This window comes from Taeniopygia guttata, chromosome 8, assembly GCF_048771995.1.
Source record: "Taeniopygia guttata chromosome 8, bTaeGut7.mat, whole genome shotgun sequence".
Lineage (NCBI taxonomy): Eukaryota > Metazoa > Chordata > Aves > Passeriformes > Estrildidae > Taeniopygia > Taeniopygia guttata.
Window position 1 is genome coordinate 29,055,053 of NC_133033.1, and position 23,188 is coordinate 29,078,240.

At 55.2% G+C, this 23,188-nt stretch overlaps 3 protein-coding genes across 6 annotated transcripts; all 3 read right to left on the bottom strand.

Moving 5' to 3' along the window:
• Positions 1-605: 605 nt before the first annotated feature.
• METTL13 (methyltransferase 13, eEF1A N-terminus and K55) lies at positions 606-6,210 on the bottom strand. Of its 3 annotated transcripts, XM_030279703.4 has the most exons (8): positions 5,820-6,205; positions 4,309-5,056; positions 3,457-3,656; positions 2,691-2,886; positions 2,328-2,471; positions 1,932-2,141; positions 1,449-1,580; positions 606-1,014 (listed from the first exon to the last, which is right to left on the bottom strand). In XM_030279703.4, exons 1-8 carry the CDS (start codon positions 6,165-6,167, stop codon positions 740-742), a joined length of 2,253 nt encoding a protein of 750 aa, XP_030135563.4. In that variant the 5' UTR covers positions 6,168-6,205; the 3' UTR covers positions 606-739. The 3 variants fall into 3 exon arrangements, with proteins under 3 accessions (XP_030135563.4, XP_072789001.1, XP_072789002.1); XM_072932900.1 differs by having other exon boundaries at positions 1,932-2,471; positions 5,820-6,210; XM_072932901.1 differs by lacking the exon at positions 2,328-2,471 and having other exon boundaries at positions 5,820-6,208.
• Positions 6,211-6,341: 131 nt separating this feature from the next.
• Positions 6,342-9,690, bottom strand: ITPA (inosine triphosphatase). Its single transcript, NM_001245332.2, is given in 8 exon segments — positions 6,342-6,631; positions 6,886-6,962; positions 7,431-7,546; positions 8,092-8,123; positions 8,732-8,805; positions 9,320-9,384; positions 9,472-9,529; positions 9,609-9,690. Coding segments are annotated over 8 exon segments (606 nt in total). The 5' UTR covers positions 9,672-9,690; the 3' UTR covers positions 6,342-6,510.
• Positions 9,691-12,133: 2,443 nt separating this feature from the next.
• Positions 12,134-22,894, bottom strand: VAMP4 (vesicle associated membrane protein 4). 2 transcript variants are annotated; one of them, XM_012575371.5, is made up of 7 exons: positions 22,643-22,894; positions 21,382-21,428; positions 21,031-21,081; positions 14,575-14,675; positions 13,990-14,069; positions 13,813-13,864; positions 12,316-12,816 (listed from the first exon to the last, which is right to left on the bottom strand). In XM_012575371.5, the coding sequence occupies exons 1-7, from the start codon at positions 22,706-22,708 to the stop codon at positions 12,788-12,790; spliced, it is 426 nt and encodes a 141-aa protein (XP_012430825.1). In that variant the 5' UTR covers positions 22,709-22,894; the 3' UTR covers positions 12,316-12,787.
• Between the last annotated feature and the right edge of the window lie 294 nt (positions 22,895-23,188).

Consider the following 23,188-nt stretch of genomic DNA (forward strand, 5'->3'; position numbering starts at 1 on the left):
GGGGTGCTGTGGGAACATCCCAATGGGTATTTTCTGGCTGCCCTTTCATCCTGCAGAAAGGCTGACCTGCACTAGTAGGGTGAGTGGGTCGGTATGGCCAGGAGCTTGAGCCCAGGGCGGGGTCTCTGCTGGCCCTGGGGCAGGAGGGTTCTGAGCTCGGGAGTTTCAGCTCAGTGGCAATGGCTGGAGAGATTCAGAATGGGGGAAACACAGCGGGATGCAGTATGGGGAGGGTGAGTGGTGAGGCGGCAGTGGGGTTCAAGGGCCAGCTGCCTGCTCCCAGAACATGCCTTTGAACTACAGAGGTGACTGGAGTTTTTCCAGGGGTGTGGTTGCTTCAGAAATAAGCCTTAGCAAATCACTGCAGGCCTCAGAGCAGCCCTGAGCACTTTATTCTCACATCTCACAGCCCACCCACACGCATCCACAAGCAGGCCCGGAGCAGGGCTGGGGCTCTGCAGAGACACCAGGAATGCTGGAGAGGCACCATCAGAAGGAAAGGAGCTGCGCTGAAGGGGCAGAAGAGTCAGAGGAATGCTCTTCCCAAGGTGGAAAAGCAACGAGGACACACCCAAATCCCCAGTCCTGCCAGTCCCACAGCACTTCCTCACCCCAGCAGCTGAAGGCTGCCCCTTGGGCCGTGCAGCCCTGCATGGAGCTGGAGCCTCCCTCAGGAAACACCTTCCCGGGCCAGCCACGGGCACCTCCCCAGAGGAGCAGCAGCAGCAGCAGAGCCCCCTCAGAGGACGAGGACGGCCTGCAGCACGTCTGCCAGCGCGTAGGAGCTGTCCCAGGGCCGGCCCGGCTGCCGCAGCGCCGCCTCCAGCGCCCGTGCCCGTGCCCCCAGCTCTGCGGGGCCGCGCCGGCCCGCGGGGCCCGCCTGGCACAGCAGGATCTCGTTGACCTCCCCGTGGATGCGGCGCGCGTAGAGCAGCGGGAAGATGTCCCTGAGGGCGGCCAGGACGGACTCCTTCAGCCGGGCGTCACGGCACACCAGGTTGAGCACGAAGACTCCTGCAGCAGGGCGAGGGAGGGGAGCTCAGAGCGGCCTGAGCACCCCACTCCATCCCTGCCACCCTTGTGCCGCCCTGGTGAAAACGTCTCCCTCACTGCCGTCCCCCCCTGCCCCTGCTCCATTCTCTGCTGCCACACGGGTTGTGGGTGGCCACGAGATCTGTTCTCGGGTACCTCCTACACCTTCTGCTTCCAGAAAACTCTGCTGGCCCCCTGGGATGTCCCAGCCTGTCTCAGGCCACCCACTCCATCCTGCTGTCGTCACAGTGCCCACTGAAACACCCAGGTGCAGCACCCGCCAGGAGAAGGGGATGCCATGCAGCAATCCTGGCTGTAGCCACTATTCTCCGGGTTGAGAAACGGCGGCACAGCTCCAACTCCACCCAGGATTGGCCAGCCTGGCCACGGGAGCATGGCCAGATCTCCCCTCCTACCTTCTGGCTTGAGGATGGTTTTAACTTTCTGCAGAAAGGGCTTCTCCACAAAGGCTGGGGGCGGGCAGCTCATCCCCACCGTGAGGTCTTTGCTGTCCACATCAAACATGATGGCATCATACTGGGCTGATGCTGCAGGACAAAGCACAGACAGTTGTCATCCTATGGGACAGGGGTGAGCTACACACGTAGGAAGGCCAAAGATGGGATGGTCAAGACACCCCTTCTGCCATGTTATGGGTGTCTTCTCTGCTGGGGTTTCTCTTTACAAGCCTTGGTGCTGGGGGAGGCAACAAATCCTCTACACAGGTTGGCAAGGACAGGCTGTGAGCTGCAGACACCTGGTGAGGCTGGAGCTTGTGGCACACAGCAGGAGATGGGCAGGAAGAGGAAGCAGGTGGTGACAACAGCCCAGGACTCCACTACCCAGCATGGTACCCACTGGGCTCAGTAGGGCACCTGAAATGCTCTGGGAGATGGTACCTTCAGCTGCCAGCTTGGCCACGTAGTCCAGGCCATCGGAGATGTGCACGTGCATGCGGTCACCCTGGGAGAAACCGAACCAGCGCGTGGCCACTTCCAGCATGGAGGGGTCGATCTCCACCACGGCCACGCGGGCCTGCGAGAAGTAATCATGGACGAAGAGGGGCAGGCTGCCCCCGCCGAGCCCCACCACCAGCACTGCCAGCTCTCCTGCCAACCAACAGCACCCGGTGAGCCACCAGGATGCCATAACCCCACTGTTCATCCCACCCACAGTCCCCAAACCGCTTTGGGAAAACGGTGCACGGGGCACCTTGGCCAAAAGAGCCTTTCCCCAAGGGGCTGTGGTGTGGGGACACCTGCCCCAGCACAGCCTCCCACTGCTGGCCTCGTCACCTGGGAGGGCGTCGGGGCCCCCCAGCAGGCAGAGCCCCGCAACCATGGCCTTGTGGTGCTCACAGCACAGGTAGCTCTTGTCGATGGCTCCAGGTGGCTCAGTGGGGCTGGGTTTCTTCTTGTCTTTCCTCCTCTTCTTCTGGCCTGAGTAACAGGAGACACCAGCCAGTAGGGCAAGGGGGGAGATGGAGGCGCTTTCTGGGAAAAAGCCACTGCCAGCCCTGGCCCACCCACGGTGTAAAAACACTCCCAGGGTTGCTCTGGGGCACCACAGGCAGGTCCCAGCAGGACTTCTACCTTCTTCCTGTATTGCTCTCACTCTCTGTCACCCTAAAAAATCAGCCTTGGCCCTGCCCCGCGTACCTGGGAGAGGTGTGGGGGCCAAGAGCCGAGCCTCAGACTGCACCACGTTCCTGTTCTGGAGGAAGACGAGGCGGCGGAAGTAGCAGGTGCCATCTCCCTTCACGTCCTCCACGACGAACTCCCCGCTCAGGGGGCTGCTGCCACAGTGCCGCACCACCCGCACCCCGATGTCCCCTCCCACAGACAGGAAGGGCACCTGCAGGGAGGAGAGGGGCTGCTGGGAACAAGGAAAAGCTACAGGAAAAGAGCTTGGCATTCCCACTGTCCTGACTATGGCTACAGAGCCAGGACGAAGCAGACACAAGAGGAGCAGTGGGATGCCACAGGAGAACTGGGGATCTTCACTAGATTCACTCCCACAGTGAACACAGGGAATGCAGGGGAGCAAACACAGCAAGATTTTTTGCAAGAGCTCAGATGTGTGCTGTTCGGGCAGGAAGAAGACAGAAGGAACAGAAGTTAAAGCCAGAATTAAGACAGGGGCCTGGATGCTTTTAGGATTTCTGGATCTCTGCTTTTCTCAGCATGCTGGGTTTTGGAGGGCAAGGACTTCATACTGAATCCTACCACACAAGCACCTCAAATCCTGCCTCCAAGCACAGACACCTGGAGGGAAAGCCAAGAGAAACTGCACCTGAGGCTCATCTCCTGCCCACCAAGGCATCCAGCCTTGCAGCGTGGTCTCCCTTGGAGAAGAGGGTTTCCCTGCTGGCAGAGAGCCGGCCTGGCTCTGTTTTGGGAAGGGGGCCAGGCAGTGGGGGCTCACCTGCTGCCGGGCAGGGAGGCCCGGCGGGGCCAGCTCCATCACCTTCCCCGAGAGCTCTGCCTGGATGGCGGCCATGCCCTCGTAGCGCTGCTCCCTGTGCAGGGCCACCGTCAGCAGGCGCCCGAAGCCCGCGCTGGCTGCCAGCTGCCTCCGCCCTTCCTCTGTCCCAAAGAGCCACTCGGTCTCCCTGCCCTGTGGGACTGCAGAAGGGGCTGCCATCAGCCTGGGCTGCTCTTGGCCCTCGAGCCTCCAAGGGAAGAGCCACTGGGAATGGCAGGACATTTAAGGGAGGTAGCACTGCTTGGTTAGAGCCACTGTGACCTTCAAAAGAGCCAGGATTTCCCCTGTTTTGGGCAGGCTCATGCAAGAAGCTGAAAAAGCCACATCTCATTAGAAGGGGGGGTCCAACAGGCTCCTGAGCTGTCTCCAGGTTCTGCCAAGGCCCAGCTTTGCAGGGATGCAGGGAGGGAATGGTGCTGCTGGCAGAGGCCAACACATGTCTATGAGTGCAGCCCCAGGGGTCTGGCCCTGCAAGCCAGTACACCCACAGAGAGCAGCAACGGCTTCCCAGCCACAAGGTGCTAACTTGGGTGTCACCAGCAACCAGGCAGGAATTGGAGGCAGGGCAGGCAGGGTCCCTCTGCCCAACAAGCTCTGTGCCACACATCTGCTTGCACCACCAGGCAAGTACATATCCCATGGCAAAGCCAGGACTAAAACGTCACCCCAACCCCACACAGGTGGGTTATTTCCCTCTCCAGCCCCACATTCAACAGGCCCTGAAGGGCTGGCTGTTTTTCAGCTCCTAGCCAGGACAGGCACCTGACTGCAGCCTGGACAGGCTGTACTCACTGATGAAGATGGCAAAGTGATTGTCCCGGGAAGGTTTCACCGAGGGGCTGTCCACCACGTGCAGCGTGTAGCGGGGCTTCCCGCTCTCTCTGTCACACAGATCCAAGGAAACCTGCTCCCTGCAGGGGGTTTTGCTGATCTGGCTGCAGAGCAGGGCATAATGCTGCCTGTCCTTCACCGCTGCCACCAGCCGCTCCGCGCTCTCCACCCGCATGGGCTTGTCCTGCTCCTCAGGGCAGATCTCCAGGATCCGTGCTGCCGAGCCAGGCATCTTCCTGAACTTTGTCATCACATACACAAAGACCGGCAGGACAAACTGCTGCTGGTCCCCACTGCTGGCCACCTGGTGGACACGCACCACCCAGCCTTCCTGGGAGAAGTATTCCACAGCCTTCTTCAGCACGTGGGCTTGAGCCAAGGAGACGCAGAGGTAGCGCCCTCCTACCTGCAGGACCCGGCTGATCTCAGCAAACATCTGGTCTACCTTGGCTAAAGTGGCCTCTTTCTCATCGGTCAGGAGGGCATCCAGCGTGCCTTTGTCCAGGACCACTTGGAAGTGGCCATCAGGGAAGTCCATCTGGAGCATGTCCATCAGCAGGTAGCTCATCCTCGGCCTGGTGCTGGCACTGCGCTCCCGCATCTGGCGGATCACGGCGTCGCTGACGTCGATGTTGACGATGTCCTGGCACATCCCCACGTCGTACATCTGCTCGCTGAGCTCCGAGTTCCCACAGCCCACCACGAGAACCTGGGCAGCAGCACGAGAGCAGCGTGATGGTGAGAACATCCTGGAAATATCCCCCCCCTCCCCCGACCATTTTAGGAGCAAATATCAGATGTGTCTGTGAAAACCACACCCTCAGGGCCTGCAAACTCACTCTCCATGGCCTAAGATAACATATCCAGAGAGAACAGTCCCATGGGCAGAGAAGTGATGCATCTGCTGCATTTTTTTGAGAAAGATGTTGGTGCTTTAACCCCCAGAGCTGCCCAGACCAGGGCCACCCAGGGGTCTCTCTTGACCTCTTGCTAAGGCACAATGGAAGCTTCACATCACCCTTACACACAGAACCAACTAGAACCAACCACTGGAAAAGACCTCTAAGAACACGGAGGCCAGGCTATGACCAAACACCACCATGCCAACCAGACCACAGCACTGAGTGCCATATCCCGCTTCTCCTTAAACATCTCCAGGGACGGTGACTCTACCACCTCCCTCTAGGCAGTCCATTCCAATGTCTAAGCGCCCTTTCTCTGAAGAAATTAATCCTCCAAATGTCCACCCTAAACCTTCCCTGGCACAGCTCAAGCCTGTGTTCTTTCATCGTGTTGCTGGTTGCCTGGGAGGAGAAGCCAACCCCCAGCTGGCTACAACCTCCGTTCAGGGAGTTGTAGAGAGAGATAAGGTCAGTCCCGAGCCTCCTCTTCTACAGGCAAAACAACCTCAGAGCTCGCCGCGCAGGCGGAGCCCGGAGGGGACACAGCGCTGGGTACCAGCCGGGGCTCACCTTGTCGCGGGGCCGCACATACTTGTGCAGAACGGGGCAGAGCTCCGGGAAGGCCCCGTACCACTCGAAGGGCCGCTGCCCGCGCTGGCGGAAGAAGCGATCCCAGTAGCGTGCGGAGCCGAACTCGGCGGGGCTGCGGGGCAGCAGCTCCATGGCCGGGCCGGGCCGGGCCGTGCCGTGCCCCGCTCCCGCCGCGGCCCCACGTGTCCGCCGCGCTGACCGCTTCCGGCTGCGCGGTGCGGCGCGCCCGCCGCTCATTGGCTGACTCCTCCTCAGCCGCTCCCCATTGGCCGGCGGCTCCGCCTCGGCCGCTCCCCATTGGCTGACTCCGCCCCGGCCGCTCCCCATTGGCTGCCGCTGCCCCGGCGCTGCTCCAGCGCGCAGCGGTCCCGGCGCGCCCCCGCCCGGTGCCGGTGCCGGTGCCAGTGCGAAGCCGCTCCCGAATCACAACGGCGCAGCGTTAACAGCGCACACCCGCTGCTTTCTGCTGAAGCAACAAAAAGAGCGGAGAGCGAGGCAGCGGTGCGTTCAAAAGGAGCAGCTTTAATGGCATCCCGCAGCGGCGGGATTCTCTGCCGGCGCTGCGTGTGACATGCACAGCACCTGCCTTGGCAGGGCTTGGACTAGGAGATCTCCAGAGGTCCTCTGGACCCAGGAATTCTGTGCGGTTGTGTGGCCCGCGGCTCGGACGCTAGCTGGGAGTGCGGGGTGGCTCTGGCGAGGCGCTCTGAAGAAAGAAGGCAGAGAGCTCACTCAGCGCCTTGTACCGGTGTGAGATGGAATTCTTCGTTGCCTTGGGCATTTCAGCGTAGCTGCAGGAGACAGAAGCAAGTATCAATAGCAGAGACACTACAGCACATCCCTGGAGCTCCCCTCTGCCTCCCTGCTTGGCTCAGCGGGGCATCAGTAGTGACACAACCCCTGAACTGGGGGTTTCCCATCACCCACCCTGCTCCGATCCAGGAGGACATTTCTCCCTGATGCCCTTCCTTACAGGCAAGCTCCCCTGGACACCCTTGACCAAGGCTTGCCTTACACAAAGAGCTGTATGTGAAACATCACTTACGTCTGGTTGTAGCCATTTGGCTGAAAGCAGGGATCCCAGCCAAAATCCCGAGGGCCCCTGGGCTCCACTATCAGTCCCTGCCATGAGAAAGCACAGAAAAACTTTAAAAGAACACCAAAAAGCATAAAAACCCTTTAAAGACTGCACTTTCCTTGCAGCACAGACAGAGACACGCTGCCATAGCTCACAGTGCAGCCACCTGCAGGGTGCTGTCACCTCCCCAGCATGTGGCCAACATCAGCAGCTCCAAACTCACGCTGCCCTATGTTGACAGTGCTCTGACCTCTCCAAATAACAGAGCTAAGAACTGTACCTGAATACAGCCCTGTGAGAGGGAGATGGGGCTGAGGAGACTGGGGTAACGTGCAGAGTTCAGTGAGCACCACTGAACAAAGCACCCTCAGCACCCCCTCCCACCAGCTGCGCTCTCCCTAAGCCTGCTCCCAACATTCAGCGACCCAGAGGCCACCACAAGTGTCCTCAGCAGAGCCAGTGCTGCCATCCAAGTCCCAGCAGAGCCCTCCTCCCCAGCACACAGCACCTACATGGGTCTGGCCTTTGAAGAGCCTCACTGGCTCCTCCGGGTTCCCGCTGCTGAAGGCGAAGGTGCAGAGCGCGTAGGCAGACTTGTCCTCAAAGCCAGCCAGCAGCTTGTACAGGCCTGGGGACACAGAGGGGAGCCTGGAGTCCCTGCTGCTCCCCGGGAGAGCAGCACAGCCACCCAGGCACCGATGTGCTCTACGTGGCATTCCCACCCACCGTGGGAGGTGACAGAGCTCAGGCACCAGCATCCTGCTGTGACTGAAGCCAGAGCCTCACATCCCATCTCCAGATGGGATCCCATCTCCCTACTATGAATTTGGGAGAGGAAGCAACCCAGCACAACTAAAGCCCCTGGTGCTTGAAGGTGATTAGTACTCATGTTAAGGATTTGAACTGTGGGATCAAGGCACAGCAGGGAATGGGAGCATTAGTGGAGAGAGGCTTGCCCTGAAGCCACAGGGAGCAGGAGATCTTCCAGGTCACATTGAGGACAAACAGGATGCTCCCACAAGCCCTGCCACCAGGCTGCAGCAGGAGCCTGGGAATCCAGGGATGGAACTGCTGAGAAAAACAACATCCCAGGAAGGATGTTGGGATGGGTAGGGAGCCACTTCAGGGGCAAAGGAGTGGGTTACACACAGAGCAGTAACATGAGGGCAGTACCTTCTGGCTTGAGTTTCTCCAGGAACCATTTTCTGAAAAGGAAGGAAAGAGGGAAGAACAATTTCTGCTATTATCTCTCAGAAATACAGGCATCCTTGTGACATTGTTGCTTACATTTTCATTGGCATTTGAATCCCTCTCAGTGTGCTGTAGGATCACTCATTCTGGACCACTTACCAGGAAGGACAGACTTACCTCTTAAGCTGAAGGGGACACAGTGAAAACAGCAGTGGGGTATTTAATTGACTGTATCTTAGTTATTATGTATATAAATACATAATAACTTTGTTATCTTCTGGATTAAAGCTGTTCCTAGGAGAAGCTGTGGGGCACTCATGGCAGAGTCCTGCTGAAAGGCTTGGTGCCTTTACTGCACAGAGCCTGCTTTTTGGACAGGTTCCCAAGCTGCCAGAGCAGGCACCACAGATTGGAACCAGAGCCAGCAGCCCAGGTCTATCTCTCCATTCCGGCTCCCTAACTTCCTACAGAGCTTAAGGAGCTCAGTGCAGCCCCTGGGGTGCAGGATGAAGGGCTGGACACAGCAATCACCTCCCTGACCCTACTGCTCCTGGAGTGTAGGGTCCACCCTGCCAGCCTGTGCTCCTAACCCTGGCATGTGAAAGGGGAAACAGCCACTTACATGTAGGGTCCTGGGAGGCCCCCCAGGGCATTGAAGCACAAGCAGGTGTCCTCTACTATAACAGGTCCCTGAACCTACAGTGACAGCCCAAGAGAAGGAAAACATTAGACCTAAAGGAAGGCACTGCCTCCAAACCCATTTCCTTGCTCTGGCCCATCCTCGTGTTTCCACTTGACCTCAAAGACAGCACACACCAGACAGACAATCAAACCCAAACTCCCCCCAGGCGGGCCAGAGAGGCTGAAGAACAGTAGGGAAGGTTTCCCATAGAGAAAAACAAGCAGAGCTGAACGCTCCCTGCCATCCTGGAGGATGAGGAAAGGGAAAGTCTGTGTTCCAGAGGCATGGCTGCAGGATACCCATCCCAGAGCCAGCTCTGGAATGTTCAGCAGACATAGAACTCTTTGTCCTGCAGCCAGCGGGCCTGGACTGAAGGAGGTTCCGTGACCTCCCGCTGCTAGAGGGACACACCAGCACAAACCAGAGCAGGCGGGTGGCGGGAGAGCAGCGAGGCCAGGACGGGCCGGTTGGGATGCCTCAGTGTCCCTGCACACCCATCCCGCCGGGAAAGGGGAAGGAGCGAGTGACCTGCCGGGCGGCTTCGCGGCACTTCTGCACCGAGATCTCGTCTGGCTCCCCCTGGTACTCGGGCACTGCGGACACGGGGATGGGGCGGTGCTGAGCACACGGCCGGGCCGGGCCGGGCCGCCGCATCCCGCCAGGCCCTGCCCACAACTTACGGTCAATTTTCTTCGCCACCAGCGTGTAGGGAGAGGAGTCCCCGAGGATCTGCGTGACCTGCGCAGGGAGAAGGGAGTGACGAGGAGAGAGGGAGAGAGGCGGACCCGCCGGCCAGGCCCGGTCCCGCCGCGCTCACCTCCTCCAGTTTCTTGGCGTTGCCCGTCACGAACACGACGCTCCGCCGCGCCGGCGCCGCCATGCTGACCGCGCGCGCTGCCCCTGCGCGCCCGGCCACCAATCAGCGCCCGCGCCGCCGCGCGCCCCGCAGCGCTCGGCCAACGGGAAGCGTGCCCGCCCCGCAGCGTCCGACCAATGGGGAGGGCGTGCGCCCACGGCAGAGAGGCGGGAACTGCCGGCCCGGGTCGCCGTGGCAACCGGCCCCTCCCGGCCCGGGCCCCTCACAGCCCGGCCGGGGAGCCCGCGCTGCTCCTCCTGAGGCACAACCGGCTGTAGCTGAGGAATCCGCAGGGGGACTGTGCTCCAAGCCCTGCTGCTGATCAGCCTCCCACCTCAGCCGCGTCTCTGCACTTTCTGTCATCACATTTCCCGCGTCGGAGCGATCCGTCGTTGGTGGTTTGCTGCTGGTGGTGCCTCTCACAGCCAGAGCTGTCCCTTGGGAATGTCTGTGCCCAGGACAACCCCAGCACTGAGTGACTTGAACCTCAAACTGATCGACACCCAATTCTAGCAGCTCGGGGCAGTGCACTGATGGTTGGCTTGTGCGGCTTTCCCTGCCCTGCATCTCAGGTAAACACGGGAGCAGCTGCAGCAAAATCTCCAGGCTCGAGTCAGGAGTTCTGTCTGTGGGCCAGTGTGGAGCCCTGCAGGAACAGGTCAGTGCATGTGGGGAGCAGCCCTGGGAAGGAGCAGCAGCAGAGCCCCAACTCTCCCACCGTGTACCAGGCCCCTCCTCACTGCCAGACCCTGCCAAAGCTCCTGCTTTGCAAGGGGACTTCTCAGGAGACTCTTCTTTCCCGCTGGGTTGCCCAGCTGCCACAGCCAGGAGGCTTCTCTGCACCCGTGTCACATCCCTGCAGCCCCCTTTCCCTCAGGCATGGGGACCTGGGGTCACACCACAGGCTCACACAGCAATCCTGAGAGGAGGAATGCACTGCTTTTGCCAGAGGATGCCATTCTCTGTACAAAAGAAATCATGTGGAAAAGAGCAGCAGATGGTCTGTCCTCTGCACAATACAGGAATGGGTAAAACAGACCCAAAGCTTGGGTGAAGGAGTTGTTTTTGTTGTAGAATCTCCTTCATAACATCTCCCAAGTGAAAACCAATCCCCAAGCATGCAGACACTGCTGGAAACAACATCCCTTCCCTTTCTGCTGACTGCAGTTCTCTCTGCCATCAGTCCAGGGTGGGACAGCACAAGCTGCAATATAAAACCACAATACCAAAGGAGTATGTGGAGGACTGCTCTGTACCACCCCAAGAGCAGACATTTCTAATGGTCTTTCCAGCCTTGTGGGGAAAAAAAAAATCTATAAACATTTCTTAACAAATTCTATTCCTGCAATGTTTCTGACCAGGACTCCTGTGGCACCAAGGTCCTGCTGTGGATGGCAGCAGCAGCAGCAAAGGCAAGGCTGGCCTGTGGGAGAAAGGCAGAGGCACTGGCAGGGCTCTGCAGCAACAGGAGTGAATTAACTCACTTTCCAGCTGGCAGGACATGATACCAAACAGCTCAGTCAGATCTGCAGCCCCCTGGAGACAGACTCAGTCCCTCCTCATCCTCCCTTGCAGGCAGAGAGTAGCCAAAGGCACAGGCAGGATGACTTTACTTTTGCCCTTTCCACTGAATGTATGATGCCAAAACCAGCCTATACTTCAGGAGGAAAAACCCAGCTTGCCTTCCTGATTCCCACCTGGAGAGCTCAGCTCTCACAGAGGGGAACAGCCCTGTTTATATTCCAGCTGGGCAAGGGAGCTTGAGTCACATCCAACCCTCCAGGCTGCCGTGCTCACTCCTAATCCCCTTCTCTGCATGGGGCAGCACTCAGGTGGAAACTGTACAAGGTCCTGGGGGCAGGCTCAGAGGAGGAAGCTGGGACATGGCACTGGAAATTCTCTGGGGCACCACTTCCTCTCTCCAGAATCATTTCAAACGCGTGCTTAGCAGGACAACACTTCTCTCCTCAGGAAGGACCAAAAAGAGAACCAAAAGAGCCTGGCTCAGCTAAAGTGCCAGGCTCAAGGCTGGAAAAATGAAGGCTCCCAAAAATAAAGGGTTGACAGATATGCCACCAGCACTTGAGACCAAGGCTGGAAACAGCCAAAACACAACAGTCCCACCCATGAATAGAGGAGCTCAGTTCCTGTTCATTCTAGCACAGGGGTCCCTAGAGCTCCCCAGTGCCCATGTCTGGGAATAATGCCCACCCCACTGGATCACAAGGAAGCAAAATTGACTGCCATTCAGGACCACGACCACCACATCATGCTGAAGGGTTCTGAATATGAACTGGGCTTCTTCACTGTGGATGGGTTTTAGGAGAATTGTTCTCCAGCTGTCTCTTTATATAATTGTGCTGCTTGCTGAGTTTTATACACATTTCTTACTTTTGGTTAAGAACACACAGCAACAGGGACTCCCAGGCTTGGAGAGCCCTGAATGTCCTCTAAAACTTTGTGAAGACGTGCAAAAACTCCACATGTACAGTCAAAAATAGGTTTACTGGAATGTCTTTAGTCACAGCTGTAAGCAGCAATACTGAAAACACTGAGCTTGTTGTGCATTCCCATGGCAGGACCAGAAAGTCTTCTGGATTGTAAAACCTAATTTCACTTTTTCTCTTTTCTTTTTTTTTTTTTTTTGAACAAGAGAAAAACAACACCCTTGCAGTTGTCCTCAAAAGTATCAGTTCCCTATAATGGTGTATTTCCCTTTAGACATTTATCTCCTTCTTTTCTCTGATTCAAAGACAAAGTCCCCTCTGCCTTCCACAGAAGGCAGCAGAGAGCTGCTCAAACCATATTATTATTATTATTATTAATAATATTACAACTCAACCATATATACAGATAGACTGTAGGGGCAAGTAGCCAGCTCCAAACCAGAGACCCAGACAGGTGGTTTGGGATCTGAATCTTGTGTTACACAAAAAAAGTCTGACAGCAGGAACAGGTACTCGACTGAAAAAGGGTTGTTTGGTAGTTCTTGAAACGCTCTCTTAGAGCTGGCTGCTTGCCACCACCTCCTGCTCCCAGGAGAAAAAACAACTTCCAAGCTATATACAGATATCTCACTTAAATTACACAGCAGATTGCTTATCCCAGAGGCAGCTCCACCGAAGCCTTCAGCTGCCCTGTCAGGAACGGTACTTCAGGACTATGGGCACTGCAAAATACAAAGAAAGAGGCTCTCACCACACACCCATCCCTGGCAGGGAGTCCCCCTGTTTCTGCAGTGACAAACCCCAGCAGCTGCGAGCAGAAGCGTTGTGTTCCCAGCCCCAAGCTAAAGCAATCTGCTGTCTGCACACATGCTAGACAACATATCCTGCTACCTTCATCTCCTTCCAGCTTCCCAAAACTAAACCAGATGGGATTTTCCATCGGTCTCTCTCTCAACCCTGCTGCCAGCTTTGCCTCTCCCACTGCAGGCTGTGTGTTAGAAGGACAACAGACCACAAGGGCTCTGCTGAAGGAACAAGAACTGTTACAGAGCTGCCCCTGGACACTTCAGTGGGAGGAAAACCCTCCAGACCCAGAAGAGCTGCACAGCCATGCTGAACTGCCTGGATCCCTGGAGCATGTCATTCTGCAGGCAGAGGGATGAATTATTTCTGCCTGGAAGAAACATGCTCTGGTCATTCTGAGCTGTTTGGTAGGAAAAGCAGTGACATATCTACTCTGGGGAGCTCCAGGAAGGGCAGAGACCACGGGAAGGGACCAATGGCAAAGCCACAACAGCCACTCAGTGAAAATTAAGCAGCACATCAACTTGGAGAAGAGCATTTGTACACAGCAGGCTCATTGCAAGGTGGCTGACACATGTAGAGATGTTTCTGGAAGATATTGCTCTAGCCTGAAACTTTTCCATGTACTCCCACCCGCCTTGGGATCAGCCAGTGCCAACCCTGGGTCAGTACCAGGTTGGCAGGGCACTGCTGGTATTCTCATCACAGTCAGCAGGATGTGGTTTGAGCCTGCTCCTCTGTGTGGAACAGGAGTACAGAATGCTCTGCAGGCACCCCTAATGGGCAGAGTGGAGCCCGTGGGGTGGCTCAGGTGCTGTCCCTCCGGGACAACAGTACCACGGTGTCACTCCCAGCATGGAGGGCCACCGAGATGTCCATGCCAGACGTGGCTGGGCTGATGTGGAGCTACTCACCGATGATCACGAGCAGGAGAATGACCACCACCATCGCTATGATCGCCTTCAACTGCAAGAGGAGCACACAGGCACCTTACACAGGGTGCCAGGGGCAGCTGCTCCCCCTCCTCCCAGGGGCAGGCAGGTCACCACCCTTCCATAACCCCAGCCCTGCCTGCTCCCCTTCTTGCTCACCTTACAGTCTCGCCACCACATCTGTCTCCGGAGATGCTTGGCTCTTTTGCTAAAAGCTGCTGCGTTGTCTGATAAACTGTCTATTAAAGGAAAGGAAAGGAGTCAGTTCAGTGGTGCACACACTGTCACAGCACCCTGTTCTAACTGCACTAAGTTGTATGCAGTAAAAGACCCAAGCACAGCATGATTCACCAAAGCCAAAGCAGGGTCAATGTGACACCCTTCACCTGAGCACACAAGTTCCACTGTGCTCCCTCTGTACTGGCTGCTCTCTGAGGACAGGAATGTGCTCTGCATGCCAGTGGACTGTGCCAAGAGAAGACCAATCTATCTTTGCTTGAAGGACCAACTAGATCCCAGTACCCAGACGCCTCCAAACTAATGCCTCTGCACAGAGCAGCAGGTAAAGGTGGAGAGAAAGTCAGCAGAAAGCCAGATCTGCAGCCTGAGGCTGAGCAACACCACTCTCAGGAAGGACAGAAATGTAAGCCCAGGTCTGACATGAGGTGCTTTCAGAACTGAACCAGTTTAACCTGGCCCAGCAGCCAGGAGAGCAGGCCAGCAGAGCTGTGTTTGACATCACACCTGATTTATCCTGCAGGTCGTCCAGCCGCTCGCCCCTTTCGATCACCTTGGTGATGTTCTCCTGCATGACATCGATGACTTCATCCACCTGGTTCTGGACACTGGGGCAGGGCAAAGGCAGCGTGAGAGGCAGAAGTGAGCACCAGAGCTGCCCAGCCTGGTGGGATCTGAGAGCTCACCCACAGAAATGAAAGGGCACAACAGTGGAAAAAGGTTGATGAAATGCAGAGAAAGCCAGAGACATGGCATGGGATGGATCTCCGGCAATCCCAGGAAGGGCAAGGGAATAACAAGGGGCTCAGAGAGAGCACTGGGAAGTCAGCAGAAGTGGGACATCCCCTCTAACACCTTTAACAAACAAATGAAGTATGAAAAAGCACTAATTGCTGTTGGTGGGCATCTCTGCTACAGAAGAGCTCACAAAGGGGAAAGAAGAAGTATAAAAACCATACTTTATCTTTCTACATTTCATAGAACGCCACATCACACCTTTGCTCAGTAAATAACTTGGGGTGAAATTAAATAAATTCCCTCCTCCAGGAACTGAGTTACTAAATTAAACCCACTCTGCCAGGGGCATCAAGAGGATAGCAAATAAATGGCTGATATGAACTAAACCAAGTTATAATTCATCTTCTCCTAGGTTATGCAACTCTGTGGGCAGCCTTCACTGAACAGCAGCCTAAATCACACCCGTAGGGTTATTAAAAATGCATTTATTTGCTCCAGAAAAAAAAAAAAAAAAAAACCTACACTGGCAAGACAGAAAAATTTTCCCGGTGGAAAAGTACTGCTCCATTCTGGTTTGTATTTTGGAGCTAATACATGTTTATTTTCCTGGAGATAGAAATGAGGATTTTCTTGAGGCCGGGGGGATAATGCATTGTTTGAGACATACCATTCCCAGAAAGGCCAGGACAACAGCAGGATCTTGGAGGCAACAAAACAGAAATAGCTCCAGAGAGAAACTGTGTATCCTCCCCCAAGGCCCATGAAACTGGGGCCAGCACAGACTCAAGGCCAGTCAATGGGGCACTGCAGAACCAGAAACAGGGCTCTGTCCTCACCACCATGCTTCTAATTAATTAATTAATTAGAGACATAGGTTCACACTGACCTACGTCTCCTACCAGCTAGGTGCCTCTCACCAAGCAGACACCTTGTGCTGATGAGGAGCAGCTGCAACCAGCAATAGTGGTCACAATACTTGCTCACATTTACTTATTGTTCCAAATACAGGTGAGAATAGTCATTTAAAGGCATTTTCCTCCCCAGAAAGCTCTAGAAAGAATTCCACATCTCTAAATATGAAGGGGTTTCCCATCTTAGCCTTTCAGGCCGAGCTCTCCAGCACCACTGCACTGTGGCTTCCAGAGCTAGAACAGCCAGGCAACTCCTCTGAAATTTCTGAGTCAACAGCTATGATAAAGGCACATGCTGGACTCCAGCAGCACATGTAAAAAATTGCTTTACTTAGGACATTATAAGAAAGGAACCTGCCTTCTATGGTGCATCACAGAGTCTGTGGGAGCAGCATCACTCTGAACCCACCTACACCATGTGGTGGCAGCTCCCACCTTCCACACTGCCAGGAGCTCCTTATCTGGAGGGGAAGGGGACAGATAATCCCCAAAGACCTCTCAGCAGGAACTGCCCCGTGCCCAGGAACCTGCTCTGATCCACTGTTTATTTTACAAACTCTAAGGTGAGTGGCAGAGCTGCCGCTGTTGGCAAAGCTCGGCAGGTGGCACTGAGGATGGGGACAGGAAACACACGGCAGTGCCCCGGGGAGCCAAGTGTCCACCCCACACAGGACACACAGCCCTGGCCCGTCCCTAGGCACTGGGTGACAAGCAGGCACGTTCTGCAAGGGGCTTTCCTTACCTTGGCACAACAAGCCCCAGCTTGGAGCTGCCAGCAATGCAGCTACAGCTTGGGGCGAGAGGAAAAGCACCAACATCTGCTACCCCAGATGAGCCAACTTGGCAAAACCTCTAAGCCTCAAACATCGGCTTCACACGCAGAAGTCTACATTTGCAGTATGTAAATGTTTCTAAAATCTTGTTCTGGCTTGAAAATAGAGATTTCCTCCCACAACAGATTTGTCACCAAGTTATCCTGGTACAACTAACAAGCGGGAGCACACCAGGTTACAGTGCATCTAGGAACTTGCAGAGCCATGCAACATCACCTTCATCCCTGCCAGAGCAGGTCAGAGCCCTGAGGGGTGCTGCTGCAGTCCAGGGACACCCCACAGTACTGGAGGCAAAACAGGCTGGTAACTTCAAGCTGCTGTGGTGCTTAACAGTATTTGGGGTAGAGCAATGGAGCACAGACCCTTACTGCCTCAAGCTGCTTCTCAGCATCCTGTCTGTTCTCACTTGAGCTGCTAGCAAAATGCTAAGGGCCCTTGTTACCTGCCCAAACCCGGGGCAAGCTGTCACCTGTCCCCAAGAGAACGAAACATTTCACAGATGAAGAATGGAGGCACAAAGAAGTCAAGGCTTATAAACTCCCACAGATGTTGAGGTATTGACTCCTATGGAACACAAATGCATTTGGGTAGCACAGTATGCCACCTGGGGAAAAAAAACCAACAAAGCAAAGAACAGGAAGAGGCCAAGTCAGAGAAATTCAGACCTCCACACAGCACCTTAACCAGACCTTAAACCAGCCCTTTCTTTCTGCTCTCTCCCACCCTTCACTGCTGCCTCTCCAGGAGGGGGCTGAAAAATGCTCAGCCTATGTGCCCAGCAGCTTCAGAACAAATTCAAAAATTCCCATTAGTCTGGCATGCTTCAGGTAGGAAACTCAAGTCACATCAAGAAGAAAATATTTTCTTGTTTTATTTGGCAAGAGGGAATTAGTCCTCTAATACAAAGTGTATTTCCTGTTGGGGAGCTACGGGCTTTTGACACATACACTTCGTGTGCTTTACTCCTGCCAGATTTCCAAGAGAAATAACGTGGAATAAATACCTGCCAGGAAAGGGAGCAAGGCAAAAACATGGAATATGTCTCCCACAACCTTCTTTCTTGCTAATTACTACAAGTCTGATGCTTTTAACAAGGACAGCAAGCGTACACCATCAAAGCAACGAGATCCAGTAGCACTCAGCTTGTTTTAGACGCCTGTCTTGTGCTCTGCTGTTCCAAAGTGGGAGGAATAAGCCTTTCCCTTTTGGCCACTCTGGGTTGGGTACTGAAAACCTGCCTGGGCTGGTCAGGGTGCTGGGCTAACAACAGTGCTGCATTCTCCAGACACTGTAAACAGCCTGTGCACACACCATGGGATGTGCTGCCCAAGGCTGCTGCTTGTCTCCAAGTTGGCTGTTTGCAGCCAGCATGACACTCCAGTTTTCCACCCCAGTGACATTAACAGTGTGTACTTTGGTGCACATTCCACCCAAACACCCCTGGTTGTGGCAGCCACCCAGGGAAGAGGGAACAGCAGGAAGAGCCAAGGCAGATGGAGGGTACAGAGGCAGGAGGCTGCACAGCACTCCCCAGCTCACTGCAGAGAGCCCTGCTGTTCCCAACAACGGGGCAACAGTGCTGAACCACGCCACAAAGCCTAGACTGAAGTTGCTGCTTAGTCACAGCTGGGAGGAAAAGAGCAGTCTATGACTCCCCGAAGCCATTCAGTCATTGAAAGGATTATATCCAACTAGGATACCTGTCAGTGTGGCCTTGGTATCACCTTCAGATGAAGGCCTGGACTGTGACTGGAGTTCACTGTACAACTTGCAATGTGCCCTGGGAAGCTGCAGTCAGCTCTTGCCTCAAATCATTCCCCAAAGCTTCCCCCTGCTCTGGGCCTGCAGCCAGCCAGAGCCACTGGGGCTGGGAATGCTGACCCCCCAAAGCTGCACAATGAGGGAATTCAGAGAGACCAAGAGGTTCCTGGGGAACCCCAGCACTGTGCTGAGCCTCAGCAGCAGCATGAACAAGAACCCAATAGCACAGTTCCCTGAAAGCACAAACATCAGCAGTAAAGTGAGTCAATCAGTGCAGAAAAGGGGCTGATTTTAGCAGAATTTTTCAAAAGATGGTCTGTGATGAGAAGCTCCTTTTCCAAATTAAAGAAATCCAGCTGGAAGATGAACATCCCAGCCCCCCTTGAAAAGGCTCTCATGCACACATTCAGCACTTCTTCCAAAGCCTCAAAGCAAAGGCAGAGAAAGTTCTTTGTGCCTTTGGGGAAAATGATGTTTAAAGGATGTCCCTTTAAAAGCTGTGTTTCAGCTCCAGCCCACGCTGGGGATGGAAGGCCTCAAAGGGACCCCATGTGGCCTCTCAACTACCAGAGGAGAGTCCACCCCAACCAAGCAGCTTCCAGACACATCAGGACAAAGCTCAACTTGAAGGGGACTGACACTTCCTCCTGTCACCATTGCTGACTGTCACTCACCTCTTTCCCCTACAAGGTTTGCAGTGTTCCCCACAGCTGAGCCAGCCTTGAGGGTCTCTGCTGCCAAGCTCCACCCTGACCCAATCCATTCCCCTTTCCTGCCAAGCACAAGGAAAACTTTCCAGTCTTGCCCCTCACATTTAGCATGTTCCACACCTTTGCTCCCAAAATCCCATCACTTTTTCCTCTACCCAATCCTCCACCCAGTTTCCTTTTACGCCCATCTTCACACCTCGTTTCTCCAGCCCCATACTACCCTGGCCTCTCCAGCTTTGCCCAGCTATGCCTCAGCTCTCCAAATGCTCAAATTCCTCCTCTTTTCCTTACAGTTTTTAAGCAGCTACCCAACCCCTTTGTTGAAACAAAGAAAACTGAGTCACTATGAGGCCAGGCATTGATCCCTACAGCACAAAGGCTGAACTGATCAAAAACTTCACAGTGATCTTCATGACAAGAAGTGATGATAGCATGGTGTAAGTGCTTATTAAAGAAAGCAATCAAAGCTGATGAGAGCAGAAAAATCCTGTTTTGTAACAGACGCTCTAGATGCTCCATAGATGTAGCTCCTTGATAGCCCAAGGGACATATTCCATACCACATCCACTGTATCCAAGCAATCTCTGGCAATGGGCAAGCCTCATGTGTGGGCCATAGTCACATCACACCTATGGGCCCACCAGCTCCTGGCTAAATGCTCCTTTCACTTTTCTTCCTTTTCACAGGTGCAGTGTCCTCCTCTACCTATGCCACTGCTCCCTTCTACCAGGCCAAGACAGGCAAGAGAAGAGCTCCTGTTTTCTCCCAACAGGGAACACAGCACACACTGTAGGTGCTGTCCAGCAGCGGAGGATGAAGGGATGGACACTACCCCATCTCTACCTTTCTGTGGAGGTGAGACCCCACTCCTAAACCCAATTCTCAGCTTTCTCACTCCCTCCAGATCATGCCCTAGAAGGGAGGCTCTATCCACACTGACTTCTTCCAAAGAGAAGTTCCTCTCTGCCAACAGCATCCTCACACTCTGGAGGGAACAGAGATGCCCTGAAAACTCAGGGTGCAGCCACATGCCCTCTGCCTCTTGTGGACCTCAAGTGCCCTTCACCCCTCAAGATAACAAGCAAAGCCTAATGCTGATGGTAGCATGAGTCATCCCAGAGCTGTGCTGGCTTCTTCCTGGCATGGAAAAAAATCCCTAACCAAGAGCCACACACAGGCTGCAAACAAAGAATAGTCTGAACAATGTCCAGGCAGCAGTACCCACACAGATCTCAGTCCTGGCTCCACAGAGATCAGCAAAGGAACAGGGCAACACAGACCAGAGGTCTGTCAGTTAACCCCACACTTCTGATTAAGTACCACCACCGCATCCTTCACAGGAAAAACTGAAGCCCTGAACAAGCTTCATCCAGGAAATGACTCGATGGGAGAAGGATTCAGTGTGTTCACTCCTTCCTTCTTGCCCCACTCCTCCTCCAGCTGTAATGGTTTCCTGTTTTCCTGCTGCTTTGACCCCAGTGAGTCACTGCTCATCTCCAGGTCACCTATATCAGGTTTTTACCTGCAGAAGGGGATGCCAGAGGACCAGCTGCTGCCTGAACCCCATGGTCCTGGTGTGTTCCTGACCACTTACTTTCTTGAAACATTAAGAAGCATGTTACAGGATGAGGTAAAAAAAAGCCTCAAAAATAAAAAAAATGGCGCTAGGAAAGGTTAAAATTCAGGGTTAATGCGGTAGAGAAAGAGCCTCACAAAAACATTGAACAGGTCACCAGAAAACAGCAAGGGCTTTAGAAACTCCAATAAGCTACTGTGGTGTAATCTGATCCCCTTGCCTCTGTCAAAGCACAATTTCTTGACAGGCTGCATCAAAACTAAGATTTCCTTTAGCTGTGGATATGTGGGGTAGGACATACTATTTAGAAGAACACAGGCACAAGGAATGTTCATATGATGAGCTACACAGAAATACTCTGACAAGACAGCAGCAGGAGCTCACAGTGCCACAATAAATTATTATCTCTGTGACACTAAGCAACAGCAACTTACTGCCTGATCTTGTCATTCCTGGGTCCAAACCTGGGTCCAGAAGGCCCCCTCCTGCAGGCAGAAAAGAGCAGTCAGGTCAAGTACAATGAAAACATGTTTTTAAACCAGACCCAGATGATCTGAGGAGAGAACCAACGCCTTGTGCACAGAGAATTGTTTTCATACCTCCCATCAGTCCCTCCCACAGATCTTAGGATCCGTGGGATCTCTCACTCTTATAAAAGGTCACACCTATTAATTCATGTTCAAGACCAAAGCTCTGGAAGAACATCCCAAAGGAGTCAAAGGTTTTCATTCCCAAGCCCCTAGCCTCAGAGCTGCAGGCAGGTATGACACTGCACTCCAACTCACAAGAAAAAGTCTTCCTCTTCATCCGAGTCTTCCTCCAACAGGTTCCTCTGCAAACACAGAAAAAACATTTCATCAATAAGCAACCACCAATTCATACCCACATTTCCAGCCCTTAGGATGCAATCAGCATCCCCTGACAGCAGGAAGGCCCTCTCTGCTCAAGGGACAATCCCCAGCCCTGCACTCAAAATCATCAGATCACCCACAGACACTCTGGGTTGTCCCATCCACATGGGAAATCAGATCTAGTGGATTTGGAGGACAAGGTTTCTCCAGTATCTGATGGCAGCAGGTGTAAGAGGAATGACCACAAGGGAACACACTGGCTTCCTTGGGCTGGAGGGCAGAGCAGTCTGGCAGCTCCTTTGTTTCACCCCAAAAGGGCTCCCTGGGGCTCCCCTTTGCTGATCCACTACACTCCATGAGAGGATCCAAAACCTGATTTTTAAGAGGAACCCCACAATCCCACAGAAGCCTGAATGTTCCAGACAAAAACATTTCTGCTTAAGGTGAAAAACAGTCTAGAGGGGGAGGTGACACACTAAAGGTGTGGGCCCAGGGAGCCAGCAGATGGTTCTTGGGATACCAACAATTGCTGCTTTCCTGTGTGTAGATCTGGGCTCCCTCCTGCAAGCGTGAAGCTCTGATGTTGCAGCTCAACCAAATTTCCATCCTGGCACATTTGCTCAATTAACTGAAGCAAACATGCAACACCACGCAATAATTCCAGCCACTGCTTCCCTCAAGGGAGAAGCAGCCAGCTCGTGGCAGCTGTCGGGAGCTGCAGCAGCATTTCCGACCACAGCCTATAAAGCGAACTGTAGCACAGCCTGAGCCCAGCAGGTTAAATCCACTTTGTTCAAACCAGGCAACTGCTGGGACCTGTACTCAAAGCCTGAAATGTGAGGGGACCGTGATGAAAGGAGAAAAAAATCAGCTGTGAAGCACAAGGTGACTTCACTCAGCTCCTTCAGCCAACGTGGGCAGCAGAGCCAGGCCGTGTCCCTGCCAGGCTCTGCGGAAGGGCAGGAGGCCGGAGCATACCGGCATCTCCTGGCCACGGATGCGGCCTGAGGGAGCCGCAACAGGTTCCCAGAGCAGCCGTGCCGAGGCCGGTGTGACACACGGAGCGGGGCCGGCGCTCGGGCAGCCCCTCACCGGCGGAACAGCGCTGTCACCGCGCTCCGGCGGCACAGAAACCCGGCCAGGGCAGCCCCGCCGCGGGCACCGAGCCCGTGCGCCCCGCGGCACAGCCACTCACCCGCTCGCTCTTCACCGAGCCCGTCACCTCGTCGTCGTTCAGGTGCCGCTTGAATTTGGGAGGCATGGCCGGTCCGTGCCGCGGGGCCGTGCCCGGGGGGAGAAGCCTGGAGGGGAGAGCAGGGAGCGCCGGGCAGGCCCAGGACGGGACCCGCCGCCCCCGCGCTCACCGGGCCGGGCCGGGCCGGGCCGGCGGGAAATGGCCGGTGCCGGAGAGTCCCGTCACATCCACCGCCCCGCCCGCCGCGCCGAGCGCCGAGCTACCGATGGCGGGCGGGCCGGGCCGAGGCGGGGCCGGGCCGAGAACGGGGGCCGGGCCGAGGACGGGGGCCGGGCCGAGGCGGGGCCGGGCCGAGGACGGGGGCCGGGCCGAGGACGGGGGCCGGGCCGAGGCGGGGCCGGGCCGAGGCGGGGCCGGGCCGCTCTGCGGCGGGACCGCCCTCGGCCGCTGGGTTGGGTTCGGTTCGTGCCCCGGCCCCGAGCGGCCCCCGTGGGGTTCGGCCCCGGGCTCCCCCGCCCCGGCGTCACCCCTGGCATACGGCCTCAG

Bases quoted from the DNA above. Each gene is read 5' to 3' on its own strand.
- METTL13 (XM_072932900.1), bottom strand. From the start codon at position 6,167: ATGGGGAGCGGCCGGGGCGGAGTCAGCCAATGGGGAGCGGCCGAGGCG. The intron at 5,057-5,819 runs GTGAGCCCCGGC...GCTGCTGCCCAG, and splicing joins ATGTGCGGCCCCGCGACAAG to GTTCTCGTGGTGGGCTGTGG. The intron at 2,887-3,456 runs GTGAGCCCCCAC...TCCTCCCTGCAG, and splicing joins GCCTCCCTGCCCGGCAGCAG to GTGCCCTTCCTGTCTGTGGG.
- VAMP4 (XM_012575371.5), bottom strand. From the start codon at position 22,708: ATGCCTCCCAAATTCAAGCGGCACCTGAACGACGACGAGGTGACGGGC. The intron at 14,676-21,030 runs GTAAGTTGCTGT...GCCCTGCCCCAG, and splicing joins AGGAATGACAAGATCAGGCA to TGTCCAGAACCAGGTGGATG. The intron at 14,070-14,574 runs GTGTGATGTCAA...TTCCTTTAATAG, and splicing joins CGACCTGCAGGATAAATCAG to ACAGTTTATCAGACAACGCA.